Source organism: Lampris incognitus, chromosome 3 (genome assembly GCF_029633865.1).
Source record: "Lampris incognitus isolate fLamInc1 chromosome 3, fLamInc1.hap2, whole genome shotgun sequence".
Classification (NCBI taxonomy): domain Eukaryota; kingdom Metazoa; phylum Chordata; class Actinopteri; order Lampriformes; family Lampridae; genus Lampris; species Lampris incognitus.
Window position 1 is genome coordinate 40,168,663 of NC_079213.1, and position 22,146 is coordinate 40,190,808.

The 22,146-nt window shown below is 44.8% G+C and overlaps 1 protein-coding gene across 2 annotated transcripts in view; it reads right to left on the reverse strand.

Moving 5' to 3' along the window:
- large1 (LARGE xylosyl- and glucuronyltransferase 1) overlaps nucleotides 1–22,146 on the reverse strand; it is a 270,232-nt gene that overhangs the window by 49,334 nt on the left and 198,752 nt on the right. The window contains exons 5-6 of one of the 2 annotated variants that reach the window (XM_056276025.1): nucleotides 7,935–8,058; nucleotides 3,609–3,780 (exon numbers count right to left, since the gene is read on the reverse strand). In XM_056276025.1, coding sequence (XP_056132000.1) covers nucleotides 3,609–3,780; nucleotides 7,935–8,058 — 296 coding nt within the window. Of the gene's footprint in view, nucleotides 1–3,608; nucleotides 3,793–7,934; nucleotides 8,059–22,146 lie in introns of those variants that run through there. The other variant, XM_056276026.1, reaches the window with a different exon arrangement.

Sequence of the window (22,146 nt, forward strand, 5' to 3'; positions counted from 1 at the left end):
AGGCCTCGTCACCTCAACAGGGATTTGGAGAGACACAGCTAAAGTACAACCCTTACAATTTTATTTATGATAATAAAGAAACCAGGTCTGAAAATTCACCGCAGTAGGTGTGAGAGGGGGAGAACAGGAACAAAAAGAGGATAGCAACTGAGGATGTAGACTTGGTGAGAAAAACAGGGAAGAGAGTGAGAGAATCCCAGCAGGGGGTTTGCAGCAGTATGTAGCAGCTGAACTGGCTGAGCAGGCAGCATGACAGGGTGCTGCTGCCTGGTCTCTGCAGCAGAGAGGGAGTACTCCCCAGCACAGAGGGAATACTTCCCAGCAGAGAGAGAGTACTTCCCAGCAGAGAGGGAGTACTTCCCAGCAGAGAGAGAGTACTTCCCAGCAGAGAGGGAGTACTTCCCAGCAGAGAGGGAGTACTCCCATGTGTGTCATGCAAACAGTCCGGCTGACTCATAGACACACAACACATCAGTGTACTTTTTATGGTAACATTTTACTGCCTTTTCACACACATAAACAAGTGTGCATGTGCACGCGACCAAACACGAAGGGATATTTAGCCTGCAAACGTAATAAAATTAAGTCATAAAATGGTGTTTTATTGACAAACAAAATATTGCAGTTGCTGCAGAGGCTAACTCCTGAATGAAAATCATTCAAGAAGAATAAAAAACAAAGAAAAGCCAGTCACAGGAGCCTGACATGTTTTTCAAGTGGCACATTTTGCAAGCGTTAGGCCTATGAAGAAGAAGGCCTGTGAACATTTAAATGACTAACAACAAAACTGTTGCTGAACACACACAGTGGCAGGTAGGCCTCTGCAGTCTAGCCTGCTGCGAGTCTGACGCCAGCCGGCTCAAAGTAATCTGTAGACGCATAGAAAACATGACTGTTCAACACCTTGAAGCAGTTTAAAACATGCATCTTAAAATATGGTGTGGGCAATATACTCGACTAGTACACTGCCCACAAAGCCAGCTGTTTTGGTCAGTCCAAGCATACCTGGGCATGCAAATGTTGTTTTAGGCATGCCTGTACATACTTAGTCAGGTTAGATTAGAAGTGGGCAGTGTGATCCAGAGGGGGCCGGTGTGGGTGTGGGTCTTTGATCCAACCAGGCAGTTACACACCACACACCTGATTCTATTAGTCAAACAATAGTCTTGTTCCAACAAAGCAGTTACACAACTGATTCTATTAGTCAACCAATAGTCTTTGCTAAGGACCTTGATTTATAGACTTGGGTGTGCGGCTGCTTGGTTGGAGCAGGGACCTGCACCCATGCTGACCCTTTCTGGATCATGTTGCACATCTCTGGAGGCTGTGGAGTAAGTTTCACTTGAACATTGGGGGGGACACATTTAGTGGGGGGTCAGGGGGTCCTCCCCCTGGAAATTTTGAGCATCACACATTTAATTTCCTGCATTTTGGTGAATTTGTATGCACCAATTTGCTCTTTTTCTACATCTATTTATTGTGGAAATGTAGATGCATTTGAACTAATACAATACCCTTGGCACAAATTGGTTTGTAGATGTACCTATTATGTTATCTCGTGTGCCCGATATTATCAGTTCAAGTTCATTTAAGCTAACATAAATGTCTAGGGGCTACTGTTAGCAAGCGCTAGCTAGCTAGTTCGGGAGGAGGTCTGAACTGATAACCCCAAACACAAGTTATAAACTAGATAAGGCTATAATTCATCCAGAAATACGTAAGAAAATCTAACTCAGAAATCCCAAAGGTAAGAAAGGGTGGTGTACTGGGCTAGACAAGCAAGCTGGCTAGCTACGTTACTTACACTTGCTTACACAATCATTCATGCTCCGGTCTCCTGGTTGTCAGGAGCAACTGCAAGACAGCAATGAGGTCGGCAATCCCAGTGGCAAGGTTAAAATGGTATGGTCCAAGCATAGGGGTGTATGAAATCGTTGGAAAACAAGTAGTTCGACTGTCTGTGATGTTATGTTACCTTTTTTGGCGAGGGAGTTAACATTATCATTCATGATATATTTTTTGGGGGGGACAAATTCACCTCTTCTAAATATTGACCCCCCATAAGTTACGCCCATGCCTGGAGGCTATAAAAGCTGCTCACATTTACAGATGTTGTTTGGACGCGTGTTGATGCGCATGTGAACCGGTGTAAATCACATTTCGGTGGCCTTACGCATAAGAAATGGGCAGCGATTGTGCAGAAAACGGCTTGTGTTCTGTTATAACACGTGTCTGAAACTGCGATTTGACCAGAAATGTAAAGCGCTTTGAGTGGCTGTTGCAGCTAGAAAAGCGCTGTACAAAATGCAACTTGATTGATTGATTGACTGATTGATCTGCCATGTAACTTTGACATCAGCAAAGTCTTATCAATTTTAATCAGTGGGTTAATTTGTTCTGCCCCAGCTGCCCCTCCGTCTTTTCCACAGCACAGCAACTCACTAGTCTCTGGTAAACTAGTAGCAAATTACTTACAATATGTATTTAGCCAACATTAGCAGGCTTGTCAAAAAGAGCAGACAGCTCAGACAGGGGTGATGTCTGTCTTGGACATAACTTCTAACCTGCCTCATACTGAGGTTACACAAAACAACTCAACAGCAGAAGAACCAGACCTTGACTTGTGTTCTCAGTACTGCACACATGTTGAAACTTAATACCACTTCTTAAATCCGCTCTACCACCAACTGTACTCCCCCCCCCCATTTGTATGCGGCCAATTACCCCACTCTTCCAAGCCGTCCCGGTCACTGCTCCACCCCCTCTGCTGATCCGGGGAGGGCTGCAGACTACCACATGCCTCCTCCCATACATGTGGAGTTGGCAGCTGCTTCTTTTCACCTGACAATGAAGAGTTTCACCAGAGGGATGCAGCGTGTTTGAGGATCATACTATTCCCCCCAGTTACCCCTCTCCCCCTGAACAGGCGCCCCGACTGACCAGAGGAGGAGCTAGTACAGCAACCAGGACACATACCCACACCCGGCTTCCCACCTGCAGACAAGGCCAATTGTGTCTGTAGGGACGCCCAACCAAGCTGGAGGTAACACGTGGATTCGAACCGGCGATCCCCGTGTTGGTAGGCAACGGAATAGACTGCTATGCCACCTGGATGCCCACCACCAGCTGTTAAGATGACAAAAACTATCTTCACAGCAAATTAAGCTTTGGGTCATGCAGAGCTCATTCTATTTTTCATTTATGGAACTGCATTTGCACTGATCCATGTCATCTAATCCTGCAGCCAACACTACATCACATGGGTCACCAGCCAAAACGTATAGAATTTATTTCTAGTTCAAGATTTTTATCCCAGCAACTTTGGAATTAACAGAAGTCACTGGAATGGGTCTTAAAGTGGATGAAATTTCCCTCTCTGATACGGCCACAGTTATATGATGAAAACTAAAATAAGGTTTTTTAAGTGCTATGTGTAGATCATATCATCTTAAAAGATGTTTGAGATTTCAGTTACACTTTGATCAAATAAATTGTCTCCAGAGCGAGAATTGCGTGTGAATGTTGAGACAAACATGTGCTCATGTGTATACATACATGTATACGTATGTGCATAAGAACACAAACTCAAAAATGAGAAACTGTCTAACCTTTGAACTTGTGGAAGACTGCCCAGAGCTCGGCGATGTCGGTAGCAAAAGTGATGTCGGTATCCAGGACGATGACTCGCTGCAGGTCTGGGGGCAGGGTTTTGGTGAGCACCAGCTTCATTAGGCCATAAATCCCAGAGTAGTGTTTGTTGGGGATCCACGACACCTCTGACTGAAACAACATTCACAGACAGATCAGTTGCCAGTGGGAGTGACAATACAACAACGAACATTTAAGACATAATTGTGTGACCCTGGCTGGATGGAATCTTTTCACTTTATATCCTTCATTTAAAACTACACTAAATGTGAAATTCAACTAATGGTTAGAATAAAGACTTATTTTGAATGTCACTACAGTTTGACTAAAAGAACATTTCATGACACTAGATCTCAATCCTGCTGTAGTTGACACTTAGTTTAGAGTTTCTCTCATTAGTCTAGAGTTTATCTTGTTAGTTTAGAGTTTCTCTCAATAGTTTAACGTTTTCTCCAGTTAGTTTAGTTTCTCTTGTTAGTTTAGAAGTTTCTCTAGTTAGTTTAGTTTTCTCCAGTTAGTTTAGAGTTTCTCTTGTTAGTTTAGAGTTTTCTCCAGTTAGTTTAGAGTTTCTCTAGTTAGTTTAGAGTTTCTCTAGTTAGTTTAGTTTCTCTTGTTAGTTTCGTTTTCTCCAGTTAGTTTAGAGTTTCTCTATTTAGTTTAGCGTTTTCTCCAGTTAGTTTAGAGTTTCTTTTGTTAAGAGTTTCTCTTTTTAGAGTTTTCTCCAGTTAGTTTAGAGTTTCTCTAGTTAGTTTGGAATTTTCTCCAGTTAGTTTGGAGTTTCTCCAGTTAGTTTAGAGTTTCTCTCATTAGTTTAGTTTTCTCCAGTTAGTTTAGAGTTTCTCTAGTTAGTTTAGCGTTTTCTCTAGTTAGTTTAGAGTTTCTCTTGGTAGTTTAGAGTTTTCTCCAGTTAGTTTACAGTTTCTCCGGTTAGTTTAGAGTTTCTCTAGTTTGGGGAGTTGTCCAGGATCCGCACCACTGACTTTACTGAAAGTTTAACATTCTCATGACTTCTTAAAAAGATTAAAAGGGATATTAGTACAGGGAGTGAAACCCAGCCACTGAGGATGCATAAGCCAGTGCATCCTTAGTGCCGGTCCCAAGCCCGGACAAATGGGGAGGGTTGCGTCAGGAAGGGCATCCGGTGTAAAATCTTTGCCAAATCAAATATGCGGATCATAAATAAGACTTACATACCGGATCGGTCGAGGCCCGGGTTACCAACGACCGCCACCGGTACTGTTAACCAGCAGGGTGTCGGTGGAAACTATGCTACTGTTGGGCGAAGGAGAAGGAGAGGGGGAAAGCATGTCCAGAGGCAGCTAGAGAGGAGGAAGGGTAGGCATGTGGAGTTGAGAGTTGGAACTTTGAATGTTGGCACTATGACTGGTAAAGGGAGAGAGCTGGCTGACATGATGGAAAGAAGAAAGGTAGGCATACTATGTGTGCAAGAGACCAGGTGGAAGGGGAGTAAGGCCAGGAGTATCGGAGGTGGGTTCAAACTCTTCTACCATGGTGTGAATGGGAGGAGTAATGGGGTAGGGGTAATTCTGAAGGAAGAGTATATCAAGAGCGAGCTGGAGGTGAAGAGAGTGTCAGACAGAGTGATGAGTATGAAGCTGGAAATTGAAGGTTTATTGCTGAATGTTATCAGTGCATATGCCCCGCAAGTTGGGTGTGAGATGGAGGAGAAAGAAGAATTCTGGAGTGAGTTGGACGACATGGTGGAGAGGGTACCCAAGGAGGAGAGAGTGATGATTGGAGCGGACTTCAATGGACATGTTGGTGAAGGGAACAGAGGTGATGAGGAGGTGATGGGAAGGTATGGAGTCAAGAAGAGAAATGTGGAAGGACAGATGGTGGTTGATTTTGCGAAAAGGATGGAAATGGCTGCGGTGAATACATATTTCAAGAAAAGGGAGGAACACAGGGTAACGTACAAGAGTGGAGTAAAGTGCACACAGGTGGACTATATCTTATGTAGAAGGCGCCATCTAAAAGGGATTGGAGACTGCAAGGTGGTGACAGGGGAGAACGTAGCTAGGCAGCATCGGATGGTGGTCTGTAGGATGACTTTGGAGACCAAGAAGAGGAAGCGAGTGAAGACACAGCCGAAGATCAAATGGTGGAAGTTGAAGAAGGAAGACTGTTGTGTGGAGTTCAGGCAGGAGTTAAGACAGGCACTGGGTGGTAGTGAAGAGTTGCCAGATGGCTGGAAAACCACTGCAGAAATAGTGAGGGAGACAGCTAGGAAAGTACTTGGTGTGTCATCAGGACAGAGGAAGGAAGACAAGGAGACTTGGTGGTGGAATGAGGAAGTGCAGCAAATTATACAGAGGAAAAGGTTGGCAAAGAAGAAGTGGGATAGTAAGAGAGATGAAGAAAGTAGACAGGAGTACAAGGAGATGCAGCGTAAAGCAAAGAGAGAGGTGGCAAAGGCAAAGGAAAAGGCGTATGGTGAGTTGTATGACAGATTAGACACTAAGGAAGGAGAAAAGGACTTGTACCGATTGGCTAGACAGAGGGACCAAGCTGCAAAGGATGTGCAGCAAGTTAGGGCGATCAAGGATAGAGATGGAAATGTGCTGACAAGCGAGGAGAGTGTGCTAAGAAGGTGGAAGGAATACTTTGAGGGGCTGATGAATGAAGAAAATGAGAGAGAGAGAAGGTTGGATGATGTAGGGATAGTGTATCAGGAAGTTCAGCGGATTAGCAAGGAGGAAGTGAGGGCAGCTATGAAGAGGATGAAGAGTGGAAAGGCAGTTGGTCCTGATGACATACCTGTGGAGGCATGGAGATGTTTAGGAGAGATGGCAGTGGAGTTTTTAACTAGATTGTTTAACACAATCCTGGAAAGTGAGAGGATGCCTGAGGAGTGGAGAAGAAGCATACTGGTACCGATTTTCAAGAACAAGGGCGATGTGCAGAACTGTAACAACTACAGAGGTATAAAGTTGATCAGCCACAGCATGAAGATTTGGGAAAGAGTAATAGAAGCTAGGTTAAGAGGAGAGGTGACGATCAGCAAGCAGCAGTATGGTTTCATGCCACGAAAGAGCACCACAGATGCGATGTTTGCTTTGAGAATGTTGATTGAGAAGTATAGAGAAGGCCAGAAAGAGTTGCATTGTGTCTTTGTAGATTTAGAGAAAGCTTATGACAGAGTGCCGAGAGAGGAGGTGTGGTATTGTATGAGGAAGTCAGGAGTTGCAGAGAAGTATGTAGGAGTGGTGCAGGATACGTATGAGGGAAGTGTGACAATGGTGAGGTGTGCGGTTGGAATGACAGATGGGTTCAAGGTGGAGTTGGGATTACATCAAGGATCGGCTCTGAGCCCTTTCTTGTTTGCAATGGTGATGGACAGGTTGACGGACAAGATCAGGCAGGAGTCTCCATGGACGATGATGTTCGCGGATGACATTGTGATCTGTAGCGAGAGTAGGGTGCAGGTTGAGGAGAGCCTGGAGAGGTGGAGGTATGCACTGGAGAGAAGAGGAATGAAAGTCAGTAGGAGCAAGACGGAATACCTATGCGTGAATGAGAGAGAGGACAGTGGAATGGTCAGGATGCAAGGAGTGGAGGTGACAAAGGCATTTGAGTTTAAATACTTGGGGTCAACTGTCAACGGGGAGTGCAGAAGAGAGGTGAAAAAGAGAGTGCAGGCAGGTTGGATTGGGTGGAGAAGTGTGTCAGGAGTGATTTGCGACAGAAGGGTATCAGCAAGAGTTAAAGGGAAGGTTTACAAGATGGTTGTGAGACCAGGTATGTTATATGGTTTGGAGACAGTGGCACTGACGAAAAGACAGGAGGCGGAGCTGGAGGTGGCAGAGTTGAAGATGCTAAGATTTTCACTGGGAGTAACGAAGAAGGCCAGGATTAGGAACGATTATATTAGAGGGACCGCTCAGGTTGGACGGTTTGGAGACAAAGCAAGAGAGGCAAGATTGAGATGGCTTGGACATGTGTGGAGGAGAGATGCTGAGTATATTGGGAGAAGGATGCTGAATATGGAGCTGCCAGGGAAGAGGAGAAGAGGAAGGCCAAAGAGGAGGTTTATGGATGTGGTGAGGGAAGACATGCAGGTGGCTGGTGTGACAGCGGAAGATGCAGAAGACAGGAAGAAATGGAAACGGATGATCCGCTGTGGCGACCCCTAACGGGAGCAGCCGAAAGTAGTAGTAGTAGTAGATTAGTACAGGGAGTGAAGGCTAATCAAGCTCTGGTTCTATTCAACTACTGAGGGAAAACAGGAGAAGACTGAGGGTCAGCAGATGGCTGGTATGTCTTACCTTGAGCTCGTCAGCATCATAAAAGTTGACACGGACAGCAGGGACCATCCAGGTGTGGAACAGAGAGGCCAAGATTTGCTGGGCGATAGCATCAGTGATGAAATGAAAGTGGAGGGGGTTCCGCCTGTGGACACAACCACAAGCACAACACATATAATAAAATAATGAATCATGAACAATAATAATAATAATAATTATTATTATTATTACATTTATATCACACTGTATCTAGACACCCAAAGTGCTTCACAGAGAAAGGAAGAAACATCACAACCACCAATGTGTAGCACCGCCTGGGTGATGCACGGCAGCTATTTTGCATCAGAACACTCACCAAACATCAGCTTGAGGTGGAGAGGGAGGAATCATTGAGCCAATTACATGAGGGGATGATTAGGTGGCCAGATGGAGAGAGCCAGGTTAGGAATTTTGCCAGGACATCGTGCCAGAGAGTAGGGGGTCCCCTGGTGCACGGATATGCATGGTTGATGTTGCAAACCGCCATTTAATTGATGCTGTGTCTTTCGCCACTTTTCCGTGCGAGACAGGGGGAGCCGGGCTGCTAACACACACTAACTTTTTAGCATTAGAGGATGTTTTTCAACGTTTGCTGGCGGATTTTCCATCAGTGACTACACCTGCCTTTTCCACCGCGATTACTAAACACGGGGTACAACATTTCATTCCCACGGTGGGACCGCCAGTTTTTGCGTGCGCGCTGTGCCTCGACGCGGTAAAATTGGCTACAGCTAAGGAGGAGTTCGCCATCATGGAGCGTCTGGGTATAGTGAGGTGTTCCAACAGCCCGTGAGCCTCGCCGCTTCACATGGTGCCCAAGGCGGATGGGTCGTGGCGGCTTTGCAGTGACTTTCGCCACCTGAACAACGTCACTTCCAATGACCGCTATCCCATCCCACACATACAGGACTTTTCCACACGCCTGGCAGGTGCCACTATTTTCTCTAAGGTGGACCTGGTGCGTGGCTATCATCAGGTTCCCGTGCGCGCCTAGGACGTGCCCAAGACCGCAGTGATCACCCCATTTGGGCTTTTTGAGTTCATGCACATGCCATTTGGCTTGAAGGGGGCAGTGCAAACCTTTCAGAGGCTGATGGACTCAGTGTTGCGTGACCTTGCTTTCGTGTTCGTTTATCTCGACGACATATTAGTGGCCAGTCCATCAGCTGAAGAGCACCTGGCGCACCTGAAACAGGTTTTCCGTTGTCTGGACGAACACGGCCTGATAGTCAACCCGGCCAAGTGTCAGTTTGGACAGCCAGTGATTGACTTCTTGGATCACTGCATTTCGCCGCAAGGCGCGGTCCCGTTGCCTTCTAAGGTGCAAGCGGTGGCTCGCCCAGTCTCTGTTAAGGCATTGCAGGAATTCTTGGGAATGGTGAATTTCTATTACCGTTTCCGCCCTCGCGCTGCCCACCTCCTTCAGCCACTTTACGAAGCCCTGCAGCTTAAGAAGGCTAACGACCCTGTCGACTGACCTCCCGAACGGGTCCAGGCCTTTGACGGAGCTAAGTGCGCCCTGGCTAACGCTGCCCTCCTTGCCCATCCCACACCCACGGCGTCCATAGCTTTAACAACGACGACGCATCTGACATAGCCATGGGGGATGTGGTTGAACAGCGCGTGGCGAATGCGTGGCAGCCACTCGCATTTTTTTAGCCGCAAACTGCGAGATAGCGAGCGCAAGTACAGCGTTTTTGACCGGGAGTTGCTGGCACTGCGCCTTACAACCCCTCATTTCCGCTTCCTGCTGGAGGGTCGCTCATTCACGGCTTATGTGGATCATAAACCGCTGACTTTCGCCATGTCCAAGGTGACTGAGCCGTGGTCAGCTCATCAGCAGCGCCACCTAGCGGCCATCTCCGAGTTCACAACAGACATTCAGCATGTGCCCGGGAAGTCCAACCCTGTTGCTGATTGTCTGTCGCGTGTGCTTGTGTGTCCTGTGCACCTCGGTGTGGCTTTCTCCGCTATGGCTGCTGACCAGCCCAGCGACCCGGACATCCTTGCCCTCAGGTAAACGCGTACCGGTCTCAAGCTAGAGGATGCTGTGATGCAGGAAGGCGGTCCTGCCCTCCTCTGCGATGTCTCCACCGGCCATCCCCGCCCCGTTGTTCCAGTGGCCTGGCGCCGTCGAGTTTTAGAATCGATTCACTCCCTCTCACACCCTGGAGTTCGGGCGTCGGTGAAGTTGGTCGGTTCCAAGTTCGTCTGGCCTGGCCTCCGCAAGGACGTCAAGGGGTGGGCGGCTGCATGTGTAGCGTGCCAGCTCGCTAAGGTCCACCAGCACACTAAGTCGCCCCTCGAACCGTTTCTGATCCCAGCCAGACGTTTTGACCATGTGCATGTGGACCTGGTGGGCCCTCTACCTTCTTCACAGGGTTTTACGCACCTGCTCACAATGGTGGATCGGACCACCAGGTGGCCAGAGGCTGTCCCTCTGTCCTCCACAACATCCTCGGACGTTGCACGCGCGTTTCTTTCCTCCTGGGTCGCCCATTTCGGCACTCCATGAGATATCACCTCAGACGGGGGCCCCCAGTTTGTGTCAGAGCTCTGGTCGGCACTTGCGCGATCCTTGGGTGTGAAGGTACACCGCACTACCGCGTGTCACCCTCAGGCTAACGGCTTGTGTGAACGTTTTCACTGGTTGCTCAAGGCAGCGCTGTGCGCTGCGCTCTCAGACAGTAACTGGGTGGATCGTTTACCTTGGGTTATGCTCAGGTTGCGTTCAGCTCCTAAGGAGGACCTCGGCGCTTCGCCCGCTGAGCTGGTGCTCAGTCAGCCGCTCCGCATCCCTGGGGAATTTTTGCCTGGGAGTTCCACTCCTCGACCCCGTCCGGCCGTTTATCCTTTTTTGTCCGACAGCACTCGGGTTCCAGGCCCCGTTCACCACTGTTTTCCACGCTCGTTCCTGCCTGTGGAGCTCATGTCAGCTCGTTTTGTTTTTGTACGGCATGATGCTCACCGCTCGCCCCTCCATCCCCCATACGATGGCCCATTTCGGGTTCTTGAGACGGGTCCTAAGGGTTTTGTGCTGGATATGGGTGGGCGTAGGGAGCGTGTCATGCTTGATAGGCTTAAACTGGCGCACAGGGTGGCAGCCGAAGTTGTGTTACCGGCCCAGGTTCCCCGTCGGGGTCGCCCTCCTTCCAGGACCCCGGCAGTGTCTTCACGGGTTCAGCATTCTGCTTCTCAGCCGGCTTTGGACTGTGTTTCACCTACTGTTTCGGCTGAGGGATGGCACAGCCGTTATGGCAGGCTGCTTAAGCCTCCAGTGAGACACTGATTTTCTTTCCAGGAGTCCCTTCTGGGTGTTCGGGGGGGGGGCTGTGTGGCGGACACTGGGGGCTGTGCCTCTCACCCAGCAGGGCTGTGGGTTGGGGGCGTGGTTTACGTTCCCGGGCTCGCTGGCACAGGATTGTTCCTGCTGCAGTTTGGTTTTCGGAGTTGAGGAATAAACATCAAACTCGCCTTCGTCTCCTGTGTTTTTCCTCATCCTGCCACATTAGTTTAGATATGTGTGTTAGTTTAGATATATGTGTTAGTTTAGATATGTGTGTTAGTTTAGATGTGTGTTAGTTAGATATGTGTGTTAGTTTAGATATGTGTGTTAGTTTAGATATATGTGTTACTTTAGATATGTGTGTTAGTTTATATATATGTGTTAGTTTAGATATGTGTGTTAGTTTAGATATGTGTGTTAGTTTGGATGTGTGTTAGTTTAGATATATGCGTTAGTTTGGATGTGTGTTAGTTTAGATATACACTCACCGGCCACTTTATTAGGCACACCTGTCCAACTGCTCATTAACGCAAATTTCTAATCAGCCAATCGCATGGCAGCAACTCAATGCATTTAGGCATGTAGACATGGTCAAGACTATCTGCTGCAGTTCAAACCGAGCATCAGAATGGGGTAGAAAGGTGATTTAAGTCACTTTGAACGTGGCATGGTTGTTGGTGCCAGACGGGCTGGTCTGAGTGTTTCAGAAACTGCTGATCTACTGGGATTTTCACGCACAACCATCTCTAGGGTTTACAGAGAATGGTCCGAAAAAGAGAAAATATCCAGTGAGCGGCAGTTCTGTGGGCGAAAATGCCTTGTTGATGCCAGAGGTCAGAGGAGAATGGCCAGACTGGTTCGAGCTGATAGAAAGGCAACAGTAACTCAAATAACCACTCACTACAACCGAGGTATGCAGAAGAGCATCTCTGAACGCACAACACGTCGAACCTTGAGGCAGATGGGCTATAGCAGCAGAAGACCACACCGGGTGCCACTCCTGTCAACTAAGAACAGGAAACTGAGGCTACAATTCGCACAGGCTCACCAAAATTGGACAATAGAAGATTGGAAAAACGTTGCCTGGTCTGATGAGTCTCGATTTCTGCTGCGACATTCGGGTGGTAGGGTCAGAATTTGGCGTCAACAACATGAAAGCATGGATCCATCCTGCCTTGTATCAACGGTTCAGGCTGGTGGTGGTGGTGTAATGGTGTGAGGGATATTTTCTTGGCATACTTTGGGCCCCTTAGTACCAATTGATCATCGTGTCAACGCCACAGCCTACCTGAGTATTGTTGCTGACCATGTCCATCCCTTTATGACCACAGTGTTCCCATCTTCTGATGGCTACTTCCAGCAGGATAACGCGCCATGTCATAGAGCTCGAATCATCTCAGACTGGTTTCTTGAACATGACAATGAGTTCACTGTACTCAAATGGCCTCCACAGTCACCAGATCTCAATCCAATAGAGCACCTTTGGGATGTGGTGGATCGGGAGATTCGCATCATGGATGTGCAGCCGACAAATCTGCAGCAACTACGTGATGCTATCATGTCAATATGGACCAAACTCTCTGAGGAATGTTTCCAGTACCTTGTTGAATCTATGCCACGAAGGATTAAGGCAGTTCTGAAGGCAAAAGGGGGTCCAACCCGGTACTAGCAAGGTGTACCTAATAAAGTGGCCAGTGAGTGTACATATGTGTTAGTTTGGATATGTGTGTTACTTTACATATGTGTGTTAGTTTAGATATGTGTGTTAGTTTGGATATGTGTGTTAGTTTGGATATGTGTGTTACTTTAGATATGTGTGTTAGTTTGGATATGTGTGTTAGTTTATATATGTGTGTTAGTTTGGATGTGTGTTAGTTTAGATATACATATGTGTTAGTTTGGATATGTGTGTTACTTTAGATATATGTGTTAGTTTGGATATGTGTGTTAGTTTGGATATGTGTGTTACTTTAGATATGTGTGTTAGTTTGGAAATGTGTGTTAGTTTGGATATGTGTGTTACTTTAGATATGTGTGTTAGTTTGGAAATGTGTGTTACTTTAGATATGTGTGTTAGTTTGGATATGTGTGTTAGTTTGGATATGTGTGTTAGTTTGAATATGTGTGTTAGTTTGGATATGTGTGTTACTTTACATATTTGTGTTAGTTTGGATATGTGTGTTACTATATATATGTGTGTTAGTTTAGATATGTATAGTATGTGTTAGTTTAGATATATGTGTTAGTTTGGATGTAGTATATCTAAACTAACACACATATCTAAACTAACACACATATCCAAAATCTAAACTAACACACATATCCAAACTAACGCATATATCTAAACTAACACACATATCCAAACTAACACACATATCTAAACTAACACACATATATAAACTAACACACATATCCAAAATCTAAACTAACACACATATCCAAACTAACGCATATATCTAAACTAACACACATATCCAAACTAACACACATATCTAAACTAACACACATATCTAAACTAACACACATATCCAAACTAACACACATATCTCAACTAACACACTAATCTAAACTAACACACATATCCACACTCACACACACACATCCAAACTAACACACATATCTAAACTAACATATATCCAAACTAACACACATATGTAAAGTAACACACATATCCAAACTAACACACATATCCAAACCAACATGTATGTGTTAGTATGTGTGTTCTTGTAGTTTTTGGCTGTGTTTGTCTTTGTGTTGCACTGTTGTGGGCTGGGAAAATGATATTTCGTAGCTGTGCTTCCAGAGGTACATCTCATTTAATGTACTCGAAGTCCATTTTGCATGTGACATGAGAAGAGACATAAATAAAAGGTTCCTTTGTGTTCCTGATTTGCCGTTGGGTTGAAACTGAAGGGGCATCAGTCTAAGAGGAACATGTTTAATGATGGGGTATAATGACCAGTCTACTCCAGATGCTATGCACTGTTTCTTTGGTATGGCCACTTGTAGTTTATTTTATTTTCATCATCACCATCATCATCATCATCATGATCATTTGTGGTCACTCGAAACAAGTACGACTGTCCTCATTTTTACAAATACAGCACACACCCATCTTACCACACATACTGATGTTTTGTTGAAGCTCATGTCGTTAAATGAATATGAATGTTACTTTCTTTTGTTGTGACAATCTGAGCCGCCGTGACACCACAACGTCATAGTTGTGACCAGTACTATTAAAACTGACGACTACAGACAGGCTTTACATCATGCCAGCATTAAACCTGAATGACACCTGTAAAATCCTTGAACTCAGACAAACTTCTTTACACTGAAAAATGTTTCTCTTAAATGTAGTCTTTAATCTTTCAACCTGATCCAAACACAAAGAGATCACAGAGAGCTGAATCAGTTCACCTGGACACAATGTTTACTGACAGAAACATTTCATCGCTCATCTAATGCCCCTTTTCCACTACATGGTACCAGCTCAGCTCGGCTCGACAAGTGTAGTTTTCCATCACCGTAGCAGTACCCCTCAGTGTAGCTGGTCTGTATTGACTTTGGTACCCCCTCCAGGTTTTTTGCAACCTCGACAAAGATGGTACCAGAAAAGTGGTAACAGTTACCAAAATACCAGTACTTTCAAGTAATGGAAAATGAAAAAGTCGAGTAGAGATGAGCCGGTACCATGTAGTGGAAAAGGGGCAAAAGCGACTTCTTCAGTCTCAATTGACTGCAGGTATCCCCACCCTTATAAACAATACAGTGACTGTAGGTATCCACACCATTATAAACAATACAGTGACTGCAGGTTTCCCCACCATTATAAACAATACAGTGACTGCAGGTGTCCCCACCCTTATAAACAATACAGTGACTGCAGGTGTCCCCACCCTTATAAACAATACAGTGACTGCAGGTGTCCCCACCATTATAAACAATACAGTGACTGCAGGTGTCCCATCCTTATAAACAATACAGTGACTGCGGGGCCGTGCCTATAGTCCCCGGGTCCTATATTCCCAGGACCCTTTCGGAAAAAAAGGGTCCCATATTCCCCGTTTTCCCCTAAAAAGGTCCTATAATCCCCGTTGCAATAGACACCGGGGAACATAGGACCCTCTTTTGGAAAAAGGGTCCTATATTCCCCGCTGTTTCCAGGGGAACATAGGACCTTTTTCCAAATAAAGGGTCCTATATTCCCCGCTATTGCCAATCGAGGAACAAACCGGGGAACTTAGAACCCTTTTTGCAAATTATTTCCTTAACGGGTCCAAAATAATCAAAACTGGGGTCATGGCTGAGATGTAGGCTACGACAATCTATTCCTCCACTGATTAAATTAGGCCGTATTACCATTGTTGGCTGTTGTATATCGCAGGCCACCTTGAGTGCGTATCCAAATCGGGCCTAGAGGAGGCTGTAATTTGCTTTATTGTTATTTCTTACCAATATTTACTGCAGTAGGCCTAGTTAGTTGGCTCTCCGGCTCAGCATGGACAGTCGGCAATCAACGCAAGTTTGTCTTGCAGTAGGCCCGCCTACCAGTATAACCAGTAGCCATTTCCACCTTCGCTCAAAGTTCAATTTGCACAGCACTGGACACTTCAGCCACTTTCTTGTTACTTTGCAGATCGTTTTCCATATTAAATCACTTGGCAGACTTTCTTTCAAAAAGACTTTAATGATGAACTTTTTAGGCAGAGAACTTAGACCAGGACTTGAAATTTAGGACCAGCACAAAGTATCCATCAACGGGGGCCGCTTACCTTACACAATAGGCTAATTGCCTAATAATAATAATATGTGCTTCTCAAAAAACTAAAGGCTTGTGGAGGTGCTAAACCAAAAACATGAATCAAAGACGAACATCAAAGGATGTAAGGTAACACTCACCAAATGGTAAAAAAATAACAGAGGCAGTCCTCTATTTCACCATTTTATTGTTTGGCATCAGTCATTAAGGTTTCTGAAGAAGACCACCCGGCCAAGTTAATGACTGATGCCAAACAATGAAATGGTAAAATAGAGAATTGTGTCTTTTTTTCATTTGATGAGTGCTACCTTACATCCTTTGATGTTCTTCTTTAATAATAATAATAATAATAATAATAATAGTAATAGTAATAATATCAATAATAATAATAAATAATACATAATAATAATAATAATTATAGCCTAATAATAATAATGATAATAATAATAATAGCCTAATTATAAAAGAGGCCTAATAACAAATAACAATTGCAGGCATAATACTATAGTAATGCTGATAATAGGCTATTAATAACAAAATGCTTCTAGTAAAAGCTAGGCTGAAAAAGGGTTGGTCTATGGCAGAAGCCCCCCAGAAAAGGCATGGTCTAAAACAAAAATCTCCAAGGCCTAACTAGGCTAACGTTAAGGCTTTTTTCTTCTTCAAAAAATCAAAATGAGTAGTCCTAGTCCATTAGGCTACTCAGCAAAGAGGGGCTAAAACCCTGGATTTGACATTGCCGACGCTGCAGGACCCTTTGCGCATTATAGATCCTTCTGATTGGGACTGTTGGCTCCCTCGCAACTTCTGCAACCACCCCCTGTCGGAATTCTGCACGGTGCACCATTTCTCCGTCAGGGGGATGCACGTGTTCCCCAACATCGTGCACAATAATGTTAGCATCCACGTCCTCCACTTCAGATCTATTTGTGATCAGTGGCACTCTACAGTTTCACCTCCAGCACCTCCATCTAATGGTGTCTTGATTGGTGCGGTGCTTCTGATATCTGAAGTTCTCATGTACCAACACTTTGCCCCCTCGATCACCATCCATAACTATCGCCATTGTTTGTCTTCTTGTAGGCTAGTAAGCACATGACAGTGAGTCCACGAGTTATCACCGATAACAACCGATTGTTGCAAATTGTTGCAAGTTGGCGGGCGGTTTAGACATTGGTGAATTTTGATCATGTGGTTTAGAACGCCAGGAAACTTGCGTGCAGATGACCACACATCCTCGACAAGTCTTAAATATTTCCAAACTCGAAATCATGTGTGCATTTGGCTATTTATAAATTATTTTTCGAGCAATATGTGTTTTGTGATTCAGCTTTAGCGTTGTTGATTAGCCTTTCATTCATATTTTGTCAAAAAGGCGTATTCATTAGCCTAGGCCTATGTCCCGTTATTTCTGTAGCATACAGCATCTTAGAATCTTAAGAGACCAGGCAGATATTATTATTTTATTGTTATTACCATGCTATATTAGCCTACTTTATAATTATAAATATTTCAATTATCCAATTTTTAGCATTTCTAATATAAGGCTATATTGTTATTATTATTATTATTATCATCATCATCATCATCATCATCATCATTATTATTATTAGGCTATTATTATTATCATTATTATTATGTTATTATTATTATCATTACAATTATGATGCTTAAAGGGCCTTACTGAGCAGATGGTTTCTATCTAATATCTGTCAGATGCTTTTCCCAATAAGCTGGTGTGGTTATGATGGGAACGACGGCTTTCTAGCGAACATAGAAGAAGTGGGTCGGAATTGGCCTATTGTCGATATCAGCTAGCTTACGCAGGAGTCTATCCCTGGTACAATGCACTAGACCTCTGGGAGATGGACTGCTGAGGACGGAACACAACACCTATCCTCAGCTCCCAGCACTTCTCGCACAATGTGCTACTCATACGCTGAGTTGGCGGCACCCGGGATCGAACTCACGACCTTGCGATCCATAGGCGAGAGCTCTACCGGCTGAGCTACGCCCGGGTACAATTGCCCAAGGAACACAGGCTTACTATATTACATTCAGACACAGACGAGCCAGCTCACCTACTCGGCGAGGAGCATTTTCCTCGGTAAGTGACACATTTCGCGCATAAATATCAGAGAACTACCGGGGTGGGTTATGCGCCCAAATGTAGGCTATAGCCTAATAAGTTGAATTTGTGTAGTGTCGAAAGTTTCCACATACTTTAGCCAACCTGGACTTTGTGAATTCGTTTTTGTGATATAAAAATAGAAATCGTATGATTCATTGTCTTCTTAATAATCTGCCCTAAATAATGCAATATTGAAAATGCACTTTTTGCGCCAAACAGCGTCAAACCTGCTGACCGGGGAACATAGGACCTTTCTTTATAAAAACGGTCCTATGTTCCCCGGGTGCCCTAGGGGAACATAGGACCCTTTTTATAAAGAAAGGTCCTATGTTCCCCTGCACATACAAAACGGGGAACATAGGACCCTTTTGGGGAAAAGTGGGGAATATAGGGCCCTCTGTATACAAAAAGGTCCGATATTCCCCGGTCTCATACAAAGCGGGGAACATAGGACCCGGGGACTACAGGACCCGGGGACTATAGGGAGGACCCCGTGACTGCAGGTGTCCCCACCATTATAAACAATACAGTGACTGCAGGTGTCCCCACCCTTATAAACAATACAGTGACTGCAGGTGTCCCCACCATTATAAACAATACAGTGACTGCAGGTGTCCCATCCTTATAAACAATACAGTGACTGCAGGTACCCCACCCTTACAAACAATACAGTGACTGCAGGTTTCCCCACCCTTATAAACAATACAGTGACTGCAGGTGTCCCCACCCTTATAAACAATACAGTGACTGCAGGTGTCCCACCCTTATAAACAATACAGTGACTGCAGGTGTCCCCACCCTTATAAACAATACAGTGACTGCAGGTGTCCCCACCATTATAAACAATACAGTGACTGCAGGTATCCCCACCATTATAAATAATACAGTGACTGCGGGTGTCCCCACCCTTATAAACAATACAGTGACTGCGGGCGTCCCACCCTTATAAACAATACAGTGACTGCAGGTACCCCACCCTTACAAACAACACAGTGACTGCAGGTTTCCCCACCCTTTTAAACAATACAGTGACTGCAGGTTTCCCCAACCTTATAAACAATACAGTGACTGCAGGTGTCCCACCCTTATAAATAATACAGTGACTGCGGGTGTCCCCACCCTTATAAACAATACAGTGACTGCGGGCGTCCCACCCTTATAAACAATACAGTGACTGCAGGTACCCCACCCTTACAAACAACACAGTGACTGCAGGTTTCCCCACCCTTTTAAACAATACAGTGACTGCAGGTTTCCCCAACCTTATAAACAATACAGTGACTGCAGGTGTCCCACCCTTATAAACAATACAGTGACTGCAGGTGTCCCACCCTTATAAACAATACAGTGACTGCAGGTGTCCCCACCCTTATAAACAATACAGTGACTGCAGGTGTCCCCACCCTTACAAACAACACAGTGACTGCAGGTTTCCCCACCCTTTTAAACAATACAGTGACTGCAGGTTTCCCCACCCTTATAAACAATACAGTGACTGCAGGTGTCCCACCCTTATAAACAATACAGTGACTGCAGGTGTCCCCACCCTTATAAACAATACAGTGACTGCAGGTGTCCCCACCCTTATAAACAATACAGTGACTGCGGGCGTCCCACCCTTATAAACAATACAGTGACTGCAGGTACCCCAGCCTTACAAACAATACAGTGACTGCAGGTTTCCCCACCCTTTTAAACAATACAGTGACTGCAGGTTTCCCCACCCTTATAAACAATACAGTGACTGCAGGTGTCCCACCCTTATAAACAATACAGTGACTGCAGGTGTCCCACCCTTATAAACAATACATGGACTGCAGGTTTCCCCACCCTTATAAACAATACAGTGACTGCAGGTGTCCCACCCTTATAAACAATACAGTGACTGCAGGTGTCCCACCCTTATAAACAATACAGTGACTGCAGGTGTCCCACCCTTATAAACAATACAGTGACTGCAGGTGTCCCCACCCTTATAAACAATACAGTGACTGCAGGTTTCCCCACCATTATAAATAATACAGTGACTGCGGGTGTCCCCACCCTTATAAACAATACAGTGACTGCGGGCGTCCCCACCCTTATAAACAATACAGTGACTGCAGGTTTCCCCACCCTTATAAACAATACAGTGACTGCAGGTTTCCCCACCCTTATAAACAATACAGTGACTGCAGGTTTCCCCACCCTTATAAACAATACAGTGACTGCAGGTTTTCCCACCCTTATAAACAATACAGTGACTGCAGGTTTCCCCACCCTTATAAACAATACAGTGACTGCAGGTTTCCCCACCCTTATAAACAACACAGTGACTGCAGGTGTCCCACCCTTATAAACAATACAGTGACTGCAGGTGTCCCACCCTTATAAACAATACAGTGACTGCAGGTTTTCCCACCCTTATAAACAATACAGTGACTGCAGGTTTCCCCACCCTTATAAACAATACAGTGACTGCAGGTTTCCCCACCCTTATAAACAACACAGTGACTGCAGGTATTCCCACCCTTATAAACAATACAGTGACTGCAGGTATCCTCAGTGGTTAAATTGGGATTTCTGAGGTGGGGGATCCCTTGTTGTTGGAGGTTGGGACTAAGATGTGGCGGGCCCGGTGCCAATATAAATCAAAACACATATCACACTGATAGTAAAAATAACTATGTGCTATTTCACTGCTGTAACTGGAAGCTATTAAACTTCAGAAAATAGCAGTCAAACAAATAATAAGCATACATTATATTCATTAATTTATTGTATGTCCCTGTCATTGCCATTACAAAACAAAACACAATCTCATTTTTTTCCTGACATTGGTGGGGACACAAATTTTAGCACATACACAGCTGAGGTGTTTTGCATTTGTGGTAGACTCATTTCATGTAATCTCCAATCTTCATCAATAAGTCAAATATTGAGCAGAATTATCTTATTTCACTGGCATATAATTTTGCTTATTTCAAGTTTTTATAACAAACGTAAATAAAGAAAATGAATGTAGTACTACTAATACTACATTCATGTTCTGGAGCTGTGCTGCTGTGCTGCTCTGGGGATCTGCTGCTGTGCTGTGTGATGTTCTTAAAAACAGGGGAGAAAAGAGGTAATTTAACTATATTAAATCAAGGGGATACATGATGCTGCAGGGTTTACCTAGCTTGTGGTAGTAAAATGAATCATTGGATAACATGCTCCTGTAACCTCAAGAAACTCAAGAAACTCAAATCCAACTAATTTTCTGCTCTTTTTCTGACAACCTACTCTGCTAGCTTGTGGCTCTGGGAATCATTATGTTTGTATGTTTTCTTTCTTAAGGATGTTTTTACAAATACTAGAAAATGAGTATCTTTGGGATCCTGTTCTATACACTCCTAGGGACACTGCATCTTTGCACGTCTTGCATCCCAGTTTTTTTATTACTAAATGTGAGGAATGGAAATGCTTTTTTAAAGTACTCTAATTGATTGTTCCAACAGTCTGGCAGGTTTACCAAACCTGGGTTATCTGTGGCTGCTGTGCTGCTCTGAGTCTGTGCTGCTCTGCTGTTGTGATGCTCTGGGGCTGTGCTGTGTGATATTCTTAAAAACAGGAGAGAAAAGAGGTAATTTAACTGTATTAAATCTAGGGGATACATGATGCTGCAGGGTTTACCTAGCTTGTGGTAGTAAAATGAATCCTTGGATAACATGCTGCAATGCTTCTGAGGCTGGATGTTCTTAGATGGGTGAAGTTACCCCTATTTGTTCGGTTTTACAGTTTATCCACAGTTAGCTAGTTTTAGTGGGGGGGAGCTTATCACTTGCCTACCCAGGGGCAACTTTATCCAAGCATTACCTTTGATAAAAATCTGTCAGCTTCCTCCTCTTTTCTCCATCCCTTCCCCTCTTCTCCAACTCAGTTCTGTGTATTTGAAATACAACTTAGTACAGCAGTCTACTGTTACATGTGTGCATTAAACTTTTCTCTCACTCAGTATGCGAATCTGACTGTCAGCTGTTTTTATCATCCCCTC